The sequence below is a fragment of the Elaeis guineensis genome, chromosome 2 (genome assembly GCF_000442705.2).
Source record: "Elaeis guineensis isolate ETL-2024a chromosome 2, EG11, whole genome shotgun sequence".
Classification (NCBI taxonomy): Eukaryota; Viridiplantae; Streptophyta; class Magnoliopsida; order Arecales; family Arecaceae; genus Elaeis; species Elaeis guineensis.
In genome coordinates, this window is record NC_025994.2 from 106,104,042 (window position 1) to 106,128,218 (window position 24,177).

At 39.5% G+C, this 24,177-nt stretch overlaps 3 protein-coding genes across 3 annotated transcripts; 1 reads left to right on the forward strand and 2 right to left on the reverse strand.

Annotated features, from left to right (window-relative positions):
- Positions 1–7,679: 7,679 nt before the first annotated feature.
- On the reverse strand, positions 7,680–8,997 carry LOC105046452 (uncharacterized). The gene has a single exon (XM_010925047.4). It carries the CDS (start codon positions 8,889–8,891, stop codon positions 8,049–8,051), a length of 843 nt encoding a protein of 280 aa, XP_010923349.1. The 5' UTR covers positions 8,892–8,997; the 3' UTR covers positions 7,680–8,048.
- A 2,846-nt stretch (positions 8,998–11,843) lies between these two features.
- LOC105046458 (uncharacterized) lies at positions 11,844–16,229 on the forward strand. Its single transcript, XM_010925058.3, has 7 exons — positions 11,844–12,034; positions 14,094–14,159; positions 14,252–14,301; positions 14,371–14,435; positions 15,450–15,541; positions 15,650–15,721; positions 15,921–16,229. Exons 1-7 carry the CDS (start codon positions 12,032–12,034, stop codon positions 15,957–15,959), a joined length of 387 nt encoding a protein of 128 aa, XP_010923360.1. The 5' UTR covers positions 11,844–12,031; the 3' UTR covers positions 15,960–16,229.
- Positions 16,230–17,141: 912 nt separating this feature from the next.
- Positions 17,142–22,590, reverse strand: LOC105046469 (uncharacterized). The gene is made up of 5 exons (XM_010925067.3): positions 22,300–22,590; positions 22,009–22,151; positions 21,687–21,816; positions 18,960–19,151; positions 17,142–17,573 (listed from the first exon to the last, which is right to left on the reverse strand). The coding sequence occupies exons 1-5, from the start codon at positions 22,468–22,470 to the stop codon at positions 17,361–17,363; spliced, it is 849 nt and encodes a 282-aa protein (XP_010923369.1). The 5' UTR covers positions 22,471–22,590; the 3' UTR covers positions 17,142–17,360.
- Between the last annotated feature and the right edge of the window lie 1,587 nt (positions 22,591–24,177).

Consider the following 24,177-nt stretch of genomic DNA (forward strand, 5'->3'; position numbering starts at 1 on the left):
CGGATCCTACACAATCTGTATGACAGTCAGGACGCCGGTTTACGATCGGGGCTTGCTCTGCCCTTAGCATGGCGCACGCTACTGACTACCTTAATCAACTATGCTGGATCCCACCGAACGTCCTAACGAGGTATGTCGGATCTACGACCTATACCCTCGAGGATGTCTCGGCAAGACATACATTTTGAACCGCATGTAGAAAAAAATTTGAAAAATCTTCGATTTCATTTAGTTGAAGTTAGACTTACAAAATTAGGCCGAAGCCCGATTACAAGTATCAAAGGTGAAATAAAAATAAAATAAAAATAACGAAGCAGATACTCCGACTACTCGTCGGAATCGACTTCCTGGATCGGGAAGGGTTCGGAAGTGACCGGTGCACCCGCTCGGGTCGGAGTGGGATCGAAGGTTGGAGCCGCCTCACTTTCGGTAGCTCGTTCCACCGGCCCAGGGACGGCCTCCTCCACAGCCGTCTGATCCTCCGGTATTGGGTCGGCCTCCTCCTCTGCAGCTTGATCCTCCGACCCCGGAGGGACGACGCTGCTCAGGTCGAGTTCCGGGTATAGACTCTGAGTTGCATCCCGGGCATCCTCGTGCCCCACTCGGTAGGAGGCGAAGCTGCTCTCGAGAAGCTTCTCCGGGTACTCGTCCGAGCCGCAGAAGTCCTCCACTGCTCGGCTCAACGCCTCTTTAGCCAACTCCGCCTTCGCTATGTTGGCGTCGGCTTGGGCGGAGGACAGGTTCTCCTCGGCCTTAGCCAGATTTTTCAGGCTGATCCGAAGTTGTTCGCATTCGGCCTCGAGCTCACTAATGCAACCGTCCCGCTCACGCCGCAGCCGATGAACGGAACGGGTCTTGCGCTTGGCCTGCTCGCGGGCCGACTGAAGTTCGACCTCCGAGGCAGTCAAGCTGTCGGTGAGTCGAAAAATCTCCTCTTCGAGCCTGGCCTCGCGGTCGACCAACAGCTTCAGCTGTTCCACCAGCGTCGCCTTCTCAGCTTCGACAGTTTCCGCCCTATCCTTCCAGGCCGCTCGGATGTCGCCAAACCTCAGGTACCCGACCTCCAACTCAAACATGTTGTAGATCAGCTGCAAGTAGAAGGCCGATCGTCAAAATGATGAAAATAATAATGGAGAGGAAAGAAAAAGAAGAACTCACCTCGATCATGGTTGGGTAGAATGAAGAGAGCATCTCGGTCACCTGCCGACTCTTCTAGAGCTCTCGGTCGATCGAGAGAATGGTAGCCTGACACAACCTCCTGGCCAAATTATGGTTGGCCAGAGCCGATGCTCCCTCGGGAACCCGAATGTCGGACGACGCGACGCGGTCCGCCGACCTTGAGTCGTTCGCCGGTGCCATCGGAGCCTTCCCCCGATCAGTTGCCCAGGCCTGGAGATCAGAGAAAGATGGAAAGCTTGAACTCGACTGAGTTCCTCCCGAGGGTGCGACAGGAGCCGCCGCAGGTCGTTCGGGCTCTCATGCTTCGACCCGAACCTCTTCCACAGGCGAGGCCATTGATACTCCTTCGGCTACCCCCTCCGCCGCCCCTTCCTCGGACGGTGCCTCGGGTGGCACCGCCGGCACCGATAAGGCGATGACTGGTTCAAAGCCCGACGCTCGTTCGGTGTCAGGCTGCGTAGCCGCCATCGCAACGGCAGTCGGGGATGATGTCTGGGGCCTCTTGGGTAACCGCAAAGGTCCGGCCCCGAGCGTCAGTCTCTTCCTCGCCGTGTGCTGCCGAATGTCGGCATCTGTTAGTCTTACTCTTGACGGCATGCCTGTAATTTCAACGAAAGATTAGCACAAGTCCAAAGACAGATGAAAAAGTCAAAAGACGACCGACAGACCGAACTGTACCTAAGTGGAGAACTGAACTTAGGCCGGCGTCATAGAGAGCTTGCTGGGTGACGAGCTCTCTCTGCTTCGGCACCGACATATCCTTCAGTCAGTGAAAGTCCTCTCGATCTTCTGTCTCCACTCGACTGTTTTCGTTCGGCTGAGTTCGGGGGTCGCCCCAGCGAGAAGGAAACCCCCAGGGTAGCGAAAAAAAATTGGTTCTTCCATCTGTGGATCGATGATGGAAGACCGGTAATGAATGAAAGGCCATTCCGAGGATTGAAGAACCACCACCCTCGGGCTTTTGGGTGGGGTTGGAGGATGAACGCCCGAAAGAGAGAGATGCGGGGAAAGGTCGACAAGAGCCGACACGACAAAGTGAAGCTGATTATTAATCGGACTGAGTTCGGTGTCAGTTGCACTAGGCAAAGCCCGTAATAATCCAAGACATTCCGGACGAACTCCGAAATCGAAAAGCGAAGACCAGTCCGAAGGTCCTCAACATAAAAGGCCATTTGGCCCGGAGGTGGGTTGTTAACCCGACCCTCAGCCCCAAGGATGAAAAGTCGAAACTGCTCCGGGATACCATATTGTTCTCTAAGCCGTTCGACGTTCAGCCCCGAAAGTGAAGAAGCCTCCGCCTCCGGGGTCGATCGGGAATCATCGGTCGGGTTTCCCGACTGACTTCCTCGAAGAGAGATTCTAGCCATAACGCTAGCTCAAGAAAACAGACTAAAAAGGAAAATGCAAAGGGAGCGAAGATGCAAAGGGACAAGAATGAAAAGCTTCGAGAAGAGCTTTCAAAAAAGGAGGACGGAAACAGCTACTTGGAATTGGGGGACAACTCGACAGGGTCTCAGCGCCAGAAATAGGGCAGTAAAAAATGAAGCTTTGGATACGAGTGGCCGTATATATATAAGGCCTTTCGACGGTCGAGTTGAAAGTGCGCCGAACGAGGGTTTTCCGGATGTTGACACATGGCAGTGCCTGGACCCTTCCTCGGTCCGACGATTCGACGCACCTATCCCAGATCGAACCACGTCGTCTCCATCCGCGCAAACAGTTCCGGCCCAATAGCCCCCCGATGCGTGACGGAAAAACCGCGTCTCGAAATTAATTAACCGACGACGGTTTGCATTTTCGATGAGACGTCTGACACCGGATCGTCTGTTGGTACGATCGGCAGAGTCGGAGCATGACGTGATAGAAAACCACTCCTTTCGCCCGAGGCCATCGCCCACGTGGTAACGCGGGTCAACACGACATCAGACTCAGGAGTGGGGAGGGCCAACTGTTGGGATATACCGACTGACCCCTATACACCGACTTATCTTCGGAACGGTCCGACCGACGTCCGACTCTACCCACCGGATGGACAGACGACTCCGACAATGACTACCGACAATATCCGGCCAAAGGTATGCCGATCAAACAGGCCAATACTGTTTCCAACCGACCGAACGGCCGAACCCATATCACTGACTCACTGTCGGGGGTGGCAGCCGACATCCAACTTCCACAAGGCAGCAGATCAGCCGACGATGTTTTCGAGTCATCACCCGATGTCCCGACAACCAAATACCCATATATAGTCGACCAGCCCATCCAAACGTCGTACAACCGCCATGGGCTGTTGTCCTACCAAAGACATGCTGTACGACCGTCATGGGACGTTGTCCTGCCAAGGATATGGATTAATTCTAATGACCTGACAACCCACGATGATTTCATAGCTTCCGACGATTTGACAACTCTCCAATTGTCTACACCATTAATGATGGGACCATACCGTATTCTACTATAAAACGGGATAAGGCAACGGTTTTGGTAAGCTCTCTCTCTCGCTGAGTCCCTGATTTTTTCACTGTTGCCTAGCCTCCTCTCTGATTTAAGCATCGGAAGATCTCCGTCGGAGACATCTTCGGTCAGTGAGGATTTTTTTTGCAAATGTACGTCCTCGACGATCAGACGAGAGAATTGACTGCAACATATATATATATATATATATATATATATATATATATATATATATATATATATATATATATATATATATATATATATTTTATTTTTTTTATTTTTTTTTATTTTTGATTTTGTAGAGAAAGGGTGGTGGTGGCTCCCACACTTTTTCCACGCGTGCTTTTTCCACAACCACGCTTATCTTTCCTCCTCCCTACCAACAGAATCGAATCTATTTATTAAATTGTTTTTATAATATTCAGAGACCCGGCACAAGCATATCGTTTTCAAAGGACAAACGGAGACTGGGAATTCAGGTAATACACCAATGGTGAGGCTCGCGCCGCCCCACTGATGCGCTTTCAATGGTGATGACCATACGGAGACCGAGAATTCAGGTAACACATCAAACGGAGAAACTGAAAACGGAAGCATCATTCTGCAAGTCATAGAAAATCTGAAAAATAAACATCATAGAAAATCTGAAAAATAAACATCCTTTTGCCAATGTTGTGGAAGTTTTAGGACCATCAAGGTGCTCATTGCATGCTCTGCTTTAGGCCGTCAGCACCATATAAAAGCATAGATGATTGATGACATCACTAGCCAATCACCGACATGTTTAACCATTAGATTAAATCTAAAATCATGAGTCTGCTGTGCTACAATCTATTAAGCCTTTCGAATAATCGGGTAGCGTTTAAGGTAAACAAACCACATGTCACCTGCCTTGTGGGCATCATTGTGTTGAAATGAAACTCGAGATTTTAGCAAACAAAAGCAAGCACGGCCGGTTACAACATCTGCTTATAAGAGAAACATACCATGACTTGCTCTCTAGAATTAAATCCATATAATTGATTAGAAATTCTAGTTAGGATTCCATAGAATTGGTGAAACGTTTTACTATAGCAAGAGAAGGGGAAAAATAAACCAAGAGTAGGGTTTGAAAATTTAAACTGATGAATAATAATTAATTAGTTATTACCTATGTGAAGCAGGTGCCCAGGACAGACCATATAATCATTGAGAGTGATTCTACTAGGATCATTAGCTAGATCCAAGACTGGATGGATGCAAATATCTATTCATTCCCTTTAGCATCTAGAGTGCTTTGAGGAGGTATGTCTTCCTGAAGGCCAGACATATTTATTTGGAGGTAAACAGGGCAGCGGACTAGAACGCCTCCTATATGACAGAGCACTCAAGAGGAGTACCGGAGACTGACCACTCATCTGTTTTGATGGGCCTACATGATATTTTATTTCCTAAATTTATTGGATGTATTCACACCAAACAAGTATGAACTCTCCACCTTATGAAAACAACTAATTAATTATATGACAGCCTGCCAAAGACCTTTAACCCGCAAGAAATCCTTCCAAAAGAAGGACACAAATACAAAAGCATTCAAGTTACAACTACTAAGGAACTTAGAATACACATAATGTCAATTTTTCATTGCGAAAGAATAGTACCATAGAGCAAGGATTTTCGTCCCAGTGGGACATCCCCTGAGACGTCCCATGAATCGGGACAGGACCATCTCACCAACGTCCTGATCGAAACGTTTTGAAACATCCCCTGTCTCAAATGTCGAGATAGAGCAAGACAGCAATTCATCCCATCCCACAAAAAAATCAGGACAGTCCCATCCTACGAGATTTAAAATCTTGCCATGAAGACCCAACTAATGAATACCATTGTTCTCCTTAAATATGTTTCCATTCAAGAGTTTATAAACATGTAATCAAAAGATTATGCATTAAGCAAAGATCCTTCCAAAGATCAGTCAACAACTGCTTATCCCCGGATGACAACACTGATAAAGGGCAGAATAGATGGAAGTAATGAAAGCTAGAGGTACAACAAAAAACATGATCCAAGGTCACCCACCAAATACATGAGATTTCCACAAGGATAATATGATAGAACAGACACCACCAAGTGTGCATATACATCATCATGATTCTCAAAAACCACATCTTCTACAACATTTATATCCAGTTGCACATTCTACAATGGTCACAAATATCCATAAAAAAAAAACTATGAGTCGATGCGATAGAGCATCAGCAATCCATGCATATCCATTTCAATAAACAAGAGTACTTGTGTATACTAATACACCAACCTTCTTATTCTTTGATTTAAAAGGTATTGCAAATCAAGAATATAATGGACATCAAGCATGAATGAAAGTAGTTAGATGAGCTCATCCATCCTAAAATTAATAGCACACAAACCCCAAAAAATCTATGTATTATATGCTTTAAGAAAAGTTAGCTCCGTATGTGGAAAAAGCTTAAAAATCATCTGCTATTTGTGGTATTTTGATTAGGATTTATGCCTCATTTAGAAGAAGTAGAAGGATAATAATCAACAGTCATGTGGGTCACAGATTCACATAAATTCAGAAAATATGCAACACGAAGTTATGGTGAGTGGTTCCTAATAAATGACATCTGCAGCACATCCTAGCTGTACTGCCGTTTAGCTATAAAACCAATAAGAGAAACCAAATGACAAGCTGATCACACAAAAGATACATCAGAAAGATAAAAATATTAACCTAATATCAAAAAATTCTGACATAGTATAAAAAAATTCATGTTAATGTGACTTAAAATTAAATAATCATGCAAGTACAATGGGCTGTGCAATCTCATAAATTTCAATCTGTTGAACAATGGCACACAATTGCAGATCAAATGACTAAAGCATATGCTGGAGACAGATGAAACCAATGCAACCTTTGTGAAGATGGTAACTTGGTTCAAAAAGTCATCAGATCAAATTAATCAAAGTAACATGTAAAATAAAACAAACGCAAGAAGATTTGTGCGATATCAGCCTGCCACTGGTTCCTTGTGCAGTTGACATATACACCAACAAAAGGTCAACTTGACACAACCCAGTGGTAACATCAATGTTTCTTAACATCGGCAATCACCCACAAACAAATCATGAAATATGTATCCAGAAATCATAAAGATCACCATTCCAAAAGAAAGAAGATAGACACTTTTATGTTTACCCTTTTTCTCTAGTTTCAGAAGAAAGACACGACTACAGCCAATCCAACCATTCTCTGCCTGCCCCACCACTCTTTTCCTTCTGATGCTAATATTTCAAATAAGTTGCCCCAATATTATACTTATCAGAAGTTTCTGCATCTTATTATGACTCATCACATATTAAGTGGAACAGATACCATCCCACTTCTAAGGGTTCACGTGATTCACCATCATAGAAAAACTGACAAAGAAACACCATTTTGCCAGTGAAGCATCATCGAAGTTAAAACATCAACATGAATGGATCATTTTTCACTATGTGCTTAAGGCCTTTGACACTATATAGAAGTGGAGATGATAGATTGAAGACATAACTTAAAAATTCAGACAATATCTAGAGTCATAGTTCAGCTGGCTATCAGCCATCAGAGGCAACTTTTTTTCGAAACAGAACTCTTGATTGCAAGCAAAACAAATCATACTTACCAACCAGTTACAAGTGACCTCAGCTTATACAGATACATGATACATCTCGCACTTGAGCATCAAATTTCTCTCGGACTAGAGGTATTACTTATTCAAATTAAGCTTCCCAAGAACACAGGTTTATTTTATGACATGAAGCAAAAAGAATCTGAAATAGCATTCTAGAATCAAAACTAAGGAGGACATATGCAGTGCACCACTGCCACGTTTGGGGATCATCGAATCAACTTCCAAAAATCTACCAATCAACACAAAAAGATTCAAAGGATACAATTCTAGTTACCAATATTTCAAGAAGCTGCAAAACACATAGCAACATTGCAAAAGAATAGCACACCTCTTCTTCAATGCATTTCCAGTAAAGATTAAAAGAAATCATAATCATCAAAAGATCGACGCATTAAGCAATATGACTACCAAAACTCCACAAAGAACTGTTTTGCCACAGAAATCTGGCTACAGTTTTTTTTATCTCCAGCAAAAAAAAAAAAAAAACAAAAAAAAACAAAAACAACAGATAGCAAGCACTGTTTTGCCACTACATAACTCTCTTCATGTCTCTCTCTCCAGCTATATATCGTACTAAGAATAAAGCTTCTCAGAAAGGCATTATATTATGTATTTATCCATCAAAGAGGCAGTAAACCTGTGGACCTTAAATTCTAACATGATAGCGATCATGAAAAGAAAACAGTAGCTAAAATCCTCATGAGGTAGCACCCAAGAAATCATAAGCCTCACGCCAGTTTACCTCTGCCCGGCTTTGTGGAGATAGACAGCCGCAGCCCCCGCAACTACCGCTCCGACTGATGCCGCCGCCGCCGCCACCCAAGCGACGTTCAGACCATTCTCCATCGCCGTCACAGTAGCATCACTCTCGCCAAGATTCCTGTCGATATTGGAGCAGAATCCAGCAAGCTCCTCTTCCAATCGAGTCTGGGTATCCTTGAGGGCTTTAATGACCTGCTCGAGCTCCTCCTCGCGCGCCGCCCCGATCTTGGCCTGCTCCTCCACGGCCTCCTTCGCCTGCTCCTTGGAGAGCCTCAGCTCGTCGTTGAGGTCCCGCACCTTCATCTCAAGCTCCTCGGCCTTTGCCCTGAGGGCTCGGACCTCCTCCTCCTCCTCGGCGGCAGCGAGGAGGCGCCCCTCGAGGACGGAGATCTTGGCCTCCAGCGCGGTCTTGTCCGCGATGAGCGAGGCCTTGTCGGCCTCCAGGTCTTTGATGGCGCACTTCAGGCGGTAGACCTCGGCCTCGAAGTCCTCGGCAGCGGAGGCGGCGGTGGTGAAGTCCTCCTGGATGCGAACAAGTTCGCCCTCAAGGCGGTGCGCCTGGGCGGCGAGGGAGCGGTTCTCCACCTCGGTGCGGTGGAGCTCCTTCCGGGCGTCCTCGAGCTGGCGTTCTACCTCCTGCTTCTCGACCTGGAGGCCTTTGATCTCGTCGCGGAGGACATCGATGGTGCCGTCGGCATCGGTTTCGGCCTTCTTCTCCCAGTCCCCTTCTTGATATTGATCGAGGGTTAGGTTTAGGGATTCGTCCTTCTCGAGAGCAACGCTGCCGTTGTACAGAACACCGTCGTCTTGGCCCTCCATCGTTTGGGGTTGTGAAGGTGGGGTCGGTCGGAGCGCCGCCGCTTCTTTATCTTCTTTCTTCGAGAACGAGAGGGTAGAACTGGGATAAGATGAAAAAGGGAAAGCGAGACGGAGGCAAAGCCAGACCTAAAAAGGCGGAGGAGCCAAAAGGAGATTGTATCGGATCGCTTTGAGAGCTGTGCATGGGTGATCCAACGGTGATTCGTTCGTAAGATACAACCCTCTCCACATGTAGGAACCATAGAAATAAAAAGAAGGTGCACCGTGGACGGTTACTTCCCGTTTTGCATATTCTTTTGCATTTGACCCCTCGAGAATAATTTGACCTATAAACTAGACCTTTCCCATGGTGCGCTGATTTCAACATGCTCGGGGTGCAAATGAGTCGGATTATTTACGAGCTATCCAATTTGATCTGATTATTATTATAATCAAATTTAAATAATTTAAATAATTTTTTAAGTAGGACTCGAATAGTATTCGGATCAAAAATTTACGAATCAACTCAAATTTATATATATTTTTAATAATATTATTTTTATTTATAATATATATTATTATATATATTATTGATAAATTAAGATTCGATTTTGAGTTTGAACTCACGTTCAAGCATAGTTCAATTAATATTCTAATCGGATCGAGTCGGTCTCAAATTTTGATTATTTTTAATCAAATCAAATTCGAGTTTGAAATATTAAGATTCGATCGATCTCGAATCAAATTTTGAACTCAAATATTTTGAATTGAGCCAAACTCGAATTTCCAGCTACTTCGCTCGATTGCATTTCTAACCATCATCGTAGCCTTTGCTTAATAGATAATTAAATTGATCGATTAGCAAGCCAATCGGGCAATCCCGGTAGAAGATTTATTTCCAAAAAAGTTATCGTAACAGAAGATTTCGAGTTATAATTTGGCATATGAATATAATAATCAGTGCAGCATACTTATGAAGATTTTGGCTGGAGCATATAAGCAATGAGGGGAGCTTGCCAATTTTGGAATATCTTGTAAGTTGTAAATTTTGCTGCCAGTATAAATTTTGGCTTCACCAATTAGTGATGCTAAATGGATCCAATTATATGTACAGGAATGGTTTTCTTGCCAAAAGGCACAAGAGAACTAATGTAATTTTCCGGAAGCGCTAGTTGTTACAATTACTAAATTAGCATTTGTGGGTTAATTTTTTTCACTCGTGCATGACAAGCATTTCAAAACATTTCCTTATTATATTACATTCTAAATATTAAAACTCTATTTTTGCATCTAATCCTTCCTATCCAGCCTTGTCCTTTTTCCCTACCACCTGTTCTTCTATCTTATCTTTCATCGAAATTAGAGCTAAATATGGGCTAGGCTTAGGCATAGAATTTACCAAATTTTAAGTAGTGCCAACCTGAAGCTCTACCATAAATGAATATGATTTACGCTCAAGGCTTGGTCCATGACCAGCCCCATTCCAAACTCTCCCAACGCCTTGTTTGAAGTGCCCTCCAATCTTTTGAAGACTGAAAAAGAACAAGCCAGTTACCTCTCCTACCCTCTCTTATTCCACCTTTAATCCAACGACCATAAATTGGACAAGTTTTGGAGAGATTTTAGGCAGTGACATTTTAGTAATCCACCTCCTCCACCTCCCCCAACCCAATTGGCCAATGAAGGCATGGTGACTCCATGACTGACACCTGTCAACCCCTAAACCTAATTCTATCACTAGCTAGACTTTGGACCTAGCTCGGTTACAACTGAGTCAAACTTGAGTTGGCTCTGTAACACTCTGTTTGATACAAAAGATGAATGGAAGAGAATGGATGATGGAAAAAAGAATTGATAAATTTTTCATCGATTCTTTCATATGTTTGATTAAATATGTAAGGATGGGTGGAAACGATTCTCTTTTCTGTTTGATATAGGAGGAAGAAGAAGAAGGATGATTGATACTTGTATAACATTTTTACTAATCTATCATGTGATAAAAATATTATTATTATCAATTTATAATACTTATTTATACTAAAGAAGTAAATAATGTATGAATATATAGTCTTTATAATCTATAATTATATAAAAAATTATATAAAATTTAATTAAATACATAATTTTATAAATTAATTCTTAATGAATTAATTATATAAATAACTAATTATCTTATAATATAGTTAAAATAGTTAATTAATATTATATAAATAGTTAATTAAAAAAATAAAAAAAATAAAAAATCTAATTATTTAATTATAATTATGAAAATTATATATTAAAATTAAAATAATGATTAATAAAATTTAATAATATATGATTAATAGTATATATAAAAATATATATAAATAATATGAATGAAAAAGTGAAGAAGTATTATAATTTTACTAAAAATATTAATGAGGGATAATTTTGTCAATGTAAAAGTCCATCCTTCAATACTCCATCCATCCTTTCTTCATCATTCTAATTTGGGAAGATACAAATTGATGAATTAGGATGAATGAAGAATCCCTCATTTTTTATTCATCCTTTTTGTAATTTTTTGAATCAAACGGTAGATGGAGGCCATCTATCCTTCTAATTCTATCTATCCATCCTTCTATGACCCCAACCAAATACAGGATTATCGAATCAAACTTGAGCTCAAGATAAATTCAAATAGGCTGCCCAAAGTTTCGAGCTCAGCACAAGGCTTGCTTGCACCCAGTTCTTCATGCACAGAGCGCGTTCGTGAATCTGGTTGGGGTCTAACCAGATGCAAATCCAACCCCTTCCCATTGGGCTCAACTGACCCAACAATATTGAGCCTCCTTACGTTTTACCGTTTTTGTTCTCGAATCAAGAGCCATGCGACATCATCATGCTGTAATTTGGGCTTCATTTTATTGTTAATGGGCCTCAATTGTGAACCCAAGCCCAAGAGTTAGCATCGGCATCCTTTTTGAGCTAAAGTTTGCCCCGTACATCGCCATCCGCTTTCGGGTAAAAAATTAAAGAAAAGCTGAGAGCATCGGCGCTTTTGTTTTGGCGAAGCAAAACGTGAGGCACTGGCTGCTTCTGTGACGCAAGCCGTAGCGTGAGAGGAGCTTCGAACCAGATAGCAGGCCCCTAATCCACTCGGAGTCGGAGTTCGATCTCTTAACATCCAAACTCTCGAGATGGTATACACGATCCGCTTTTCCTATCTTCCGTTTGAATTCGATCATTCTTTTGATGTGTTGGCAATTAGGGCTTTGTTCATCTTCGGATTATATCTTAGATCCATAGGTTTCAACCAGTTAGATCCATTTTTATTCTCTATTCGTGTAGAGTAATTATAATTCGGTGGGTGGTCGGAAAGAGCAAAGCCAATATATATATATATATATATATCAGTAAAAGAAGTTTCGGAGCTATGAGTTCCATAAAAGAAGTTTCGGAGCTGCATGTAGTAAATGTCGAAAACCAGCTTAGATGGTGTCGTTATTTGTATTATTGGCGTAAAATGTCTTAACAAGAAGAGTTGTCCTTGTATTGAGAGGTAGGAAAGATTAAAAAAGGACCTTACATATCTTGGATGAACATGGATGATTGTGAGATTGGATTTGGAATGTGAAAGTATGTTTCCTCCAGTGATGATGCATGGTAACGAGGATTCATATGCTTCAAATAATTTATGATATGGCTTTTGGTGAGGAGAGATTAAATTTACAAATTAGGAGGAACCAAACTATTTTGATCCCTTGAAATCTCGGACTAATACTTGAAAGGTACCAGTTTTGTACTAACTTTTAACTTGTAGGTGTCAATGGTGGTCCTTGAATGAAAGTAATGGTGCTGTGGTTTTATTTGACGCATTGGTTCAAATGTTGTTATAAATTAGTTTTGAAAAAGAAACTGTGTTACAAAGTTTTAAACCCTTGGTGATAGGTATTGTGCATAATGTTGTCAGTATTGGAATTGAGTTGTAAATCATATAAAGAAGGTCGAAGCAGATTGGGATGCAGTCCAAATTGCAAATTGCAAATTCCTTTCAGATTTTGTGCAAAAATATCCGAAACATAGGAGCAATGGGAAGCTTGAAAAATTGAATCAGTTGGTAAAATAAATAAATACAGAACATAAAGAGATACATATAAGTCTAGATTCTACCATCATAAGCTCATATATAGGATCCCTAGTGAAACATTCATCTTTTCTTTCAGGGGTCCTAATGAAACAATTATCATACCCACTTATTCAAGATATTTGTGTACTATTCCTCCAGATACATCGACTCAGTTATCATTTTTTGTGGAGTATTTAGAAAACAATCAGATTTAACAAATGGTTGTACAAGCACAAAGATCAGCTTCTTGCTTTTAACTGTTTTATTTGCTTTACAATTTCAAAAGTTTAAAACCTTAAGGAGCTTCTTCTTAAAGAAGAAGAAGAATAGAAGAAGGTTCAACAGCCTCCACTTGACCATGTACTATTTGATGTTTCTTATATAAAAATCTTCTTCATTCCATGTGGGCCCTGCAAGAGAACTTGCTCTGGTGGTCCACCATTCACCATGCTGCAGTTATCGCATGGGAGTCTTATCCTTTGTTTGTCGAACGATCCATTACTTGGATCGGTCTACAGAAGCAACCTCAACATGAACACTGGAAGTGGAAAGGCTAGGTGATTTTCTGGAGGTCAGTCAATTATTTTAGAGACTTCCAAACAGTTGATAGATAGATCTACTTATCTGCTTTCTTATCAAGAAAGAGAGGCCCAATTATGGGAGTGGAGCCATTTAGGGACGTAGCATGCATCAATTTCTTTCTTTTATACTCTTTCATAATTTTAAATTCCTAGAAATGAAACATTATTCAAATAAGTTGAAAAACTTGATGAATTTCATTGGGTCCATGCTTCTTGTAAAGAGAGAAAAATTGCTTGCGAGGACAGACAGTTTTACCTAAATAAAGACCTTCATCTATTTTGTCTTTTATTTTCTTCTTCTTCTTTAATTATGTGCTAAAGATTTGATTTGCATTGTCCTGTCCTATAAATTATTTTATATATACACGATATTCCTTTACATATTAATGATAGTACATAATTTTTGCAAACTGATTAAGGCCAAAACTGAACTAGGAATGAAACAGAAAATTGAAACAGATTATTAAAAAACATAAAATTAAATACAAATTTATATGTCTATGTTATTCATAGGGTTTTGAAGTGAAAATTTGATTTATTATGTTTTAACAGGATGATCCAGAGCTAGAAGCCATTAGGCAAAGAAGAATGCAAGAATTGATGTCACAACATGGCATGGTAAGCGAGCCCATTACATTATAAATAAAGACTTTAAAAATTACTTCCTCAGTTCTTTTATATTCTCTGGTACATGGCATCTTTTGAATCAGGGTAGTCAGCAAAATGCAGGACAACAGAAAGCACAAGAAGATGCCAAAAGGTGGGATTTTCTCTAAATAACTTGCTGATGTAATCCTATAGAATTAACTGTCATTAAATTCTGATACAGGGAAGCAGAAGAACGTAGACAGTTGATGCTTAGTCAGATATTGTCTGCTCAAGCGAGAGAAAGATGTAAGATCTTCACTGAAGCTCATATTTTTGGACTGGGACTGCTAATGTTACTGTAAAAGTGTATCCTGCAATAATATAATATCTTGCTATTACAAGTTATTGAGCTGTGCTGTGAGATGTTTCATAGTGGTGTAAATTTTGTTGGCAGCTTCACATGGGTAAGTGAGAAACTTAAGAATTGAGATATTTCATATCATCTAGGTATTGGCGCTAGCATACATCGTGCTGGTGTTGGGTATGCACTGACTAAGCAGTGTGCCAAGCACTTGTACAGAATACCATGCCAGTGCACGAGACATCCATCCCATACGCACCACGTTGATCTGCACTTCAGTCCATGCTTGTATGTCCATTACAATTATCTACTACCGGCAGTATGCTAAGATGTCTCTCCATGATATGCCCATGCTAGAATTTTATTCACATAACTGTATTAGGCTATCTGTTTTTCTTTTTTGGTGGTCGGGGCAGTTATGCATGTGGAAGTTAATATGATTTTCTTAAGTTATAGAAACTTTTAAAAAAAAAAATTCTTTCTTTTTGGGAGGGGGAACTTGTCTTGGATATCAGCAAAATATCTTCCTACCATATATATAATCCAAACTTCCCCTATGCGTCTAGGGGATATTCAACCTCAGATTCAAATGATGCATGCTTGCATACAAGCATGTAGAAAGGCAATCAGATGATCTCTTTCGTGATATTGACCAAACATGGTACCACACATAATTCTGATATTTGTGAGAATATCTCTTTTTTTTTGGGAGGGGAGGGGACAAAAGATATTTGTGAGTGTCAATTTTGCCCTTTCCACGAGCCTGTTTTATGTTCGTATGTCAGCACAGTGTCTAGTTATATACCTTGTGCTGGGGATAGTTTGACTTTGGGACTGGCACACCCACCATATTTTCAAAACGAAAAAAGAAAAAAGAAAAATAAAAAAGTTTTTTTTGTTCTTCTCCAAGTTCCACTAGGCTTTGATGATTGAAATACAGCTCTTCTATGCATCAACAGTAGCTCGTATTGCTTTGGTGAAGCCTGACAAGGCAAGAGGAGTCGAAGATGTGCTTCTTAGAGCTGCTCAAACGGGACAGATCTCTGAAAAGGTAATGCAATTTGTAAATCCTAGGACAGCTGATGTTCACCTTAAAATTTTACGGGTTATCATTTATGTGACTTCAACATTTAATCAACTTTTTCATATTTGGTTGCAGGTATCTGAAGAGAGACTTATTTCACTTCTTGAGCAGATCAACAACCAAACAAGTAAACAGACCAAAGTTACCGTAAGTAGCTGACCTTGACTTTTCTGCTAGATTATTCAATGTTAGAAAAGTTGAGCTATTTGGTATACCTAAAAGAATCATAATCATAACAGTTAATAGGACATACCTTAACTGTCTTTTCTTTGCCTCTATCCATATGAATTAATTATGCACTATAATGTTTGGGACAAAATGTTTGACTTTTGCTTTGCCTCATCAGATTCAAAGGCGTCGGAGTGTTCTTGAAGATGATGATTGAGTCTAGATCTCTTCCTACTGTCTTTTGGTGGTTCAAGGAGTTTTTTTTTTTTTTCGGGTAGAGTGTGGTTCAAGGAGTTAATAGTGGGCATATTGTTGTAAATGATTGACGGCTCAATCTCTTCCTACAGTATATTATCGCTTGATGAAAACTTTAACTACTTTTGAATGAACTTTGTAGGGGTGTCTACTCTTCAAATTTAAGCACTTTGCTCTTCTAGTGTAACTTGTTTTACTTAATGATTTGAAGTAATGTTGGGATGACCGATCACCTCTTGGAATTTGTTAGGTATGCTGTGATTGAACAAGGTTTGCTTGAAGTGAGATATATCCTGTATTTCCTGCTTGAAAAGTGTGTTCATATTTAACATATTGTTGGTATAAGGTGATGATAAGAACATTAGGATCTCTAAATTGAGCTGCAAAGGAAGCAAAACATTAGCTGCAGGATTCCCTTGGAGATATTAACATGTTAATTTAGGTAACTAGCCATGTGATAATTAAATCAAGGGCATGGCTTGAGGGCAGATTTGGTCAATCCTAACTAATTTAGCATAGAATATCCCATTGATCATCTGCTAGAGAAATACAAGTTGAGGTTTCTGGACGATTTGACCCGTTCAAGCGTTCTGTATGGAGTGTCGAACGCATAACAAGTCCTGTGGTTCACATCCGAATCCAGAAGGCGAGATGTATAATAAATTAACTTGAAGGAGGAGAATACTAAGTGCATGTGCGGATTATTTATTACGCCATTAGTTTGGATTTGAACCACAACCAAGCTCGACCCGGTAGCACAACCGTGAGACTCTTTAAGACGTGTCGCATTATGGCAGCTAAAATTTCTTCACGGATCAGGAAAAGAAATCTGCGGCACCCCAGTAACGGCAGCCAGGTCCGAGGCTCCGAGCTGAAAGGAACTACCGTCAATCCGTCACTCAAATGAACTTCCATAATGGGGCAGCTATTCGAATGCACCAACCCAATCAACTATGAGATAAATCTCCAGGAACAACACAAAGGTTTTCACAACAGAGCAGATCAAAATGCCATTTACCATGCCCATCTCTCAAAATAGCCTCCATAGCAAGTCAGCTATTCCAATAAACCGACCCACCAATCAAACATGAGTACCAGATCTCCATGAACAACCCATCATCACATGAAAGGAACACCACCAAGATCATTTTCAATACCACATCACACTCCAAAAGATGCATATTAAACACTTAACTGTTGTACTTCACATGGGCATTGACATAATTACGCACTGATGCCTGACCAAGTTCGCATGACATGGAATTCACAAAGCTGCCATAAAGATACCACAAACACCACGCAAAGTCACAGTTAAAATTATTAAACAGCCTTTACTGGGTCGAACAAGTCCTAGAAAAACGATTCAAGGAGACAGCAAGTAAGCACCCATCCAAGAGCGGAAACGAGACCAGGCCAACTCAGTAGCTGCAGGGTTCTCATCATCCATTCCCATTGCCTTCCTCCTCTTGATGCCATCAGGTGAGGCATTCATGAAGGCATGAGCACAGCCAGGATATATATGAACCTCATATGGAACTCCCGAGCGCTTCAACTTTTCCTCCAAGGATTTTGCTGCCTAAAAATTAAATCATGAATTAACCCATGTCCAACATTCAGATGACTTTTATTTGTTGACAATACAAATGATTTTCTCATATTTATAAAATCAGCCAACAATAACTCTGGCAAAGTTGCAAGATCGTTGATGCTGCGAGCATGACAAATAAGTCACAACTTCCTTAAGCAAATAATATATAAAACAGGATTTTATTGTGTCATTATCACTGATATTGCAAGTATGAATGAGGATCAGAATCATGTAATAAATTGGAAAGACGGAAAGAGTCCAGGAATGTCAGAACACTCAGATGATCCAAGATAATTCTTATTCTGTGAAACATAATCTATATCTTAAGCTATTTTTCTTCTAGCAAAGTGACAATAAGCCATACCCTAATTAATCACAACCAACTGATGCTGCCATCTAATTCATACCATGGCGATCACTTTATACCGTTCAACATGCACTCTAAAACTTCAAACTGATTAATATTGTTTCAATATTGGATTTTTAACTATAATGAACTTTAATGGTCCTTAAAACAACTAAACCAAAAGAAGCAGCCATAAAGATCTTAAACTGTGTGCTTTCCTGAACGCACACAAAGAATTTCTGGATATCATGTGAGATTAGGTGGATAGCAGGGAGCTGGAAGAACAGAGGACATGGTAAATCCAAGGTTGAAGTCTAAAGGCTTGAGAATACTAATTTTGTTTACCAGATATTAAGCCTGATGTAAGTTTTCTACACATAGGAGGTAAGCAGTAAAATATACAAAAATCTATCATTAGTCTCAGAAAACGGCAAATATGCCTACATTTAAAGGGTGATAGAATGCTTAATTTTAATCAAGTTATCCTTCATTCCGAGATAAATTATTTAGAATATAAAATTTAGTGTACAAATGTTAGGGTATGCCATATGCTGTCTCCATTTCCACTGGAAGCAACATCTGAAATCTCTTAACTGCACCTCTATCTAATAAATTCAAACATTTCATTATCCTTACTTCTTTAATTTTTATCAATAAGGAAAATGCAGAAAACCCCAGGATGGTACAGTAAACTCCAGGTGATACAACTATGACTATATAGGAAACGTTACAGGCTGTCATAAAACACAATCATAAAGAGCTACTGATGCTGATTAAACCATATCTGCTTGAACCTAAACATCATTAAGTTTATTCACAGGAGTACTAAAACATAATGAATTGCCATAATCATGCTCTGATTTTCTGGTGTTAAAGAAAATTAAATAAGTTAATCAGATGACACTATGTAAAATGCAAGTTTCTTCAATGATTCTATCAAAAGAATATAGTTGTTAATCACAAAGGAAGCACAATTTATAACCCTAAACTAACATAGCGAAAAACTTAAGTGGTGAAGAAGGACATACAGTGATATCAGAAAATCCAACAAAGTTGTCAAGCTCCCCAAAGTGAGCCTGCACAGGAGCCTTTGCCTGGGAGGGATCAGCAAGTTCTGATGAAGGAACTCCATAGAAGGCAACAACAGCATCAACCTCAGGGACCAGAACTGCACTTGCAATGGACAAAGCACCCCCCATACAATATCCAGTTACACCAACCTATGCAACAGAAGAGACTGCTGAGCTAAGAATAAAAAAAAAATAAAAAAAAAATAAAAAATGGAAGTAGATTCAGTTTAAAGTAATTCATTCATTTTCCTTCTAATAGGTTCAAGTGAAATTTTTCTTCACATTTTGAACCAAATTAACAAATAGAAAGGGAAGTGACTCTGATCAATAGTGCATTGTATAAAACAAGAATTGCATTGTCTATTGCATAATAAAAACCAATGAAAGAACCACCAACTCTAGAATAGAAAGCTAATGCCCACGAAGTGGGTGCTCGGATGCAATCTCCCTCACTACTAGGGCAAGTGGGCACAGGTCTGATTCCAGTCAGAGTCAACCCTAAAGCAATGGGGTGGGTATATGATAGAAGGTGGGAGTTAGCCCCTCCTAATATCAACAAAAAGGAAAACAAGGAAGCTAAAGTTTTTGAGAGAAGAAAAGCAACCACTATGTGCAGATTATAGAACACAAGACTAATACATGATGATACAAATAGTAAATAGAAGCAAGGATTTAGGAATGGTATGCATGTGCCAAGACTTAAGCCATACTAAAACAAAAAAAAAAAAGTACTGCAAATTAATGAGACCTTTTATTTTAAAGAAACAGAATATGTTGGTGTTGTCTTGACCTGGTGGTGATGCGGGTACTGACCTGGCAAACGTTGGCACTTAAAACCATCCATAGAGAGCAATATTTTCAGAATTACAAAATGGCCTTTTAAATGATCTATAATGTTGAATTGTTTGAATCGATTTATGACATAAATTATGTGGTTAGAAAATCATTTAATTTCAACTAATACCTCTGCAGGGATGACTGATGATTAACAAAATAAATCAACCGTTCATTATGCCTTGATTAATTTTTTTTATATAACTTTATTATCTCTTCGAACACATGAAGAGAAGACATATACAAACAATAAGCAAACAAGCACCTAAAACTTAGTAGTAGTAATAAAATGAAAGGGCACAGAAACTACCAAGTGCATATAGTGTCACCTTAACTGATATGTTATTTGGTACTCTCTCTCTCGCGCGCGCGTGCGCACACAAAATGGATTATAGATGTTCTTATCGACTTATGCTCATTCTTATCATGCAATTGATACTCTTTACAGTGTTTATTGATCTTCTTGGACTATCCTACTTGATTTCAATTCAGCCTCAAGAAGCTTTCCAATGCCTGGTGGCATTGTACTCTGCTCACAGTTTGACTGACTTTAAATCATGGTTGATATATATCAAATCAATATAACCTGCCCAAAGATCTTTGTATTTGGCATTATGAAAAAAGATGCCAATCTTTCTCATTCGATAATATGCCTATCAGAATTAGTTTTCACAGTAATTTGGAAAGTCAATATATTTAAATGAGTCAAAATGATAATTCAACGTTTATGCCCGTCATTTTTAAGTGCAAGCACTCAAAAACACAGATTGAAGTGTATCAAGGATACAAAGCAATTAGAAGAAGTAAGATGGGCATTTATTTTCCGCATGTTTATTCTCTTTCTTGATGGAGAGCAGTGTTTCCAACATGTTTCCCTGCGAAGTGCGGTATGCAGAACCGGGTCTACTTCTCATTAGCGCTGGCACTGATTCATGTATTGCATAGTATTTCAATTAATTATATGGGCTCCTTATTTGCGATCAACTTGGAAGAGAATTATGTGGTCTGCAATCCCCTCTTCACTAGCGAACATGGGAATAATGCAATAATAATCTTCCCAAAACAACCATATATTGTCAGATAGTTTAATTTCTAATATGCAACCAAATCCTTACCCATATAAGTGCTTAAGTTCTAATTCTTAAGGAACAAGTAGACAAGAGATGCAACTAAAGCCTTATCTATTTAAAGTTATGATCATAAATAAGCAAAAACCAACTTGAGGATTGAATTGCTGACATACCATCAACTTTCAGTCAGACTAATGTAGCCCATAGTTAAAATGTTCTCTGAATTTTCAAAAAAATTCTTGACTTATTCTAAGTTTTTCTCTTGACCAAATCATTCTTCAAATTATTCTCCAAAAGTGAATTAATCTAGAACTATTCAATTGAATTATATACAAATTTTACAATTTTTCAAAAATTATTGTTGACTGATTTAATAAATTTTTATGCGTTACAAACTCATGATACCATATATCATTGCTAGAGGTGATTTTTTGCTATCATTTTTGTTACTTTTGCCTCGGCTATACTTATTTTGAAGTAAATAAACCTGTAAATATTTTAGAACGCTTTTAAAGTTTTTTTTTTAATTATTTTTTGTAGTCCAAACCCTTTCAAAACTTTTGACGAATATTCCAGATTTCTTCGGAACCCGATGATTATATTGAGCCAGATTATGCCCAAACGCCGAACTTGTGACTATGATATAGCCCTAGCCATGGTAGCAAACCAAAAAGATGTCCTCAAACGGCATACATAAATTTGATCTTTGCAACACCATCATCAGCCAATATAACCAAAACCATCAAATCATGAGACAAAAAGACATAATCTGTGCACTCACCTTGGACGAACCATTTGCCTTAAGCCAGTTAACTGAAGCACGTATGTCCTTAACAGCACCCTGCCAGTCCAGACCATCCATCAAGTGTTGTGCCTCAGCAACATCCAAGCCAACCTTTCCACGATACAAACTGGAACGAGATAAAAGAAAGGACATCAAACAAGATTAGGTAATAGAAAGTTGTAGTCTTCTCAAAGACGAAGAAGGCAAGCGATGCACGGAAGAATGTTCACAACCATTTATCTTTGCTTTGAAATAAGTCAAGAAGACATCAAACTGTTGGCAATTTGTGAAGGCTAACCAATTGGAATCGATATCTTACTCCGGAATTAAAGCTCTAAAGCCTGGATTCATCTGGGAAATGTGCAAAGCGTGGTTCTTGACCTCAAAATCAACCCCCCACCACTCCTGCAACACCACTATTCCTGGAGCGTTTTCTTTTCCAACTACATATGCATCAAATGTCTGCGAATTAAAAAATAAAATATTAATTTCACCAGAATTCTCATCATAGGCCACCATTAGAAAGTGTGGTCCGCGAACGAGAGAGAGAAAGAAGAACAGGAAAAATAGGAGAGAAGAGGGACGATAACAGATTGGGAGGCGGGCTTACGGTGTCATCGCGGTGGATCTGGACCTTCTGGAAGGCGTCGGAAGCGGCGGCCATGGAACGGACGGGTGGCCGGAGAGCGGAGACGCGGCGGCAGGCGACGTGGGAGAGGGGAGCGGAGGCCGGAGAGGCGGCGAGGGTTCTGACTCTCAGCAGCAGGCGCAGGGCTGCCATCTTGGTCGTTCGGTTCTCAAGGGATTTTAAACAAACGGACGTCAGGAGAGAGTGACCCCGTCGACCCTCGTGCGGACGGGCTTCTACGCTCGCTCGCACTCCCGCTCTCGTACCTTCGATTCACTAGAATATTCCGCTAACGATCGTGAGCTGCATTCCCTTTCTTCCACCGCTCCCGATCAAAATTAGGTTCCAGTATCCCCCGATACATTTGGTTCGCAATCAAAACTAGGTTCCACCATTTTATCCAAACTGCACCAAAACTGTTACGCCAAATTGGTGATGGCCGGGAGTGGAATACCAAAAAATCTCCAAGATAATGCGCACAAGAAAGTCTAGTTAGAAAACCATATTTGCTAAAATATGATGTATGCTTTTCATTTTCTATCAAAAGCAATCTGTTACTAATTTTCATGAATTTATTTAAGATATATGAAAAAAATAGATCCTAATTAATTCAATATCATTTAGGAGTGGAGCATAAGATGGGTGCTATAGCTAAAAGTGCACAACAATCGGGATCATAATGGATTCCATTTTATCACTACCATTGTTTTGCCGTGTGTACAATACTTGCCCAATCCTTAGTCATAAATAAAAATAACTTTTGATAAAATAAGAAAAATTTAATATAATTTTTCTTCTTTCTTATAACATTCTAAATGGAGAATTTCCTTCAATTATTTTTTTTTTTTTTTAGATTAAATGATATAAATCCATCGATAAAATATATTATCGGATCCAAAACTTTAGGGATGCACCATCTACAATTTGAGTTCAGATTTTTTAGTTTGCTCGCATGACCACGGAGACAAGCCTTATTCTCTACTCTTTTTGTTGTTTTCTTATTATCCTATATTTTTCAAATTTTAACGGTGGTGATACAGATGGTTGGGATATCTCTTATCCATATCATTTTATAGAATGCTTCTTTAAAAGAGAGGTGCCCTTTAATAAAAAGATGATATAAAATTATAAAATTTAATAATTTATAAATTTTAAAGAATTAGAAATCATTCCTCTCCTTCATGAAAACAATACTTTTTCAAACGATTCACTCTTTTTGGGACAGGCCCATTTGTAAACCCAAAAAATTAAAAACCGCATCTCTTACAACAAGATTTGCAGTGACAAAGTGTATGCATCTCCAAACTATGTGTTTTATTTTTCCTCTTTTTATTTTTTTTTTGTTTGATATAAGACATGCTCAAAATTAATTTGCATTAACCGGGTAGCAGCATGTTGTGCTGCTATGCCAGTCGCACCAAAACTGTGCATCCCATTGAACAGGAAGATGGCATGTGGGGAGTTAGTTGGAGCAATGTGACAAAATAATCCAAATTGTTGAAGAAATCTCTAATTATTACTCTTTTTTTCCTCTTGACCAAATGCTTCTTCAAATTATGCTCAACAAAATAATCATTTAAAATATTCAATTATTCCTGAATGTTAAATGAATTTCACTATTTATTCACAACCGAATTTGAAAAAATTCTTGCGTTATAAACTAATAATACCATATATTATTGCCGTTTATATTGCAACCACTTATTATTTTTGACTCTTTTTTATTAAGTAAAAATTATACAAATATTTTGGAGTGCCTTTTTTTTTTTTCCCAATTTTGTTTTGTTCCTACCTATTATTATTGTTCAAACTCTTTCTTACTTTTGATAAATTCACCAGTTTTTCCAAGTTGTTTCCAAA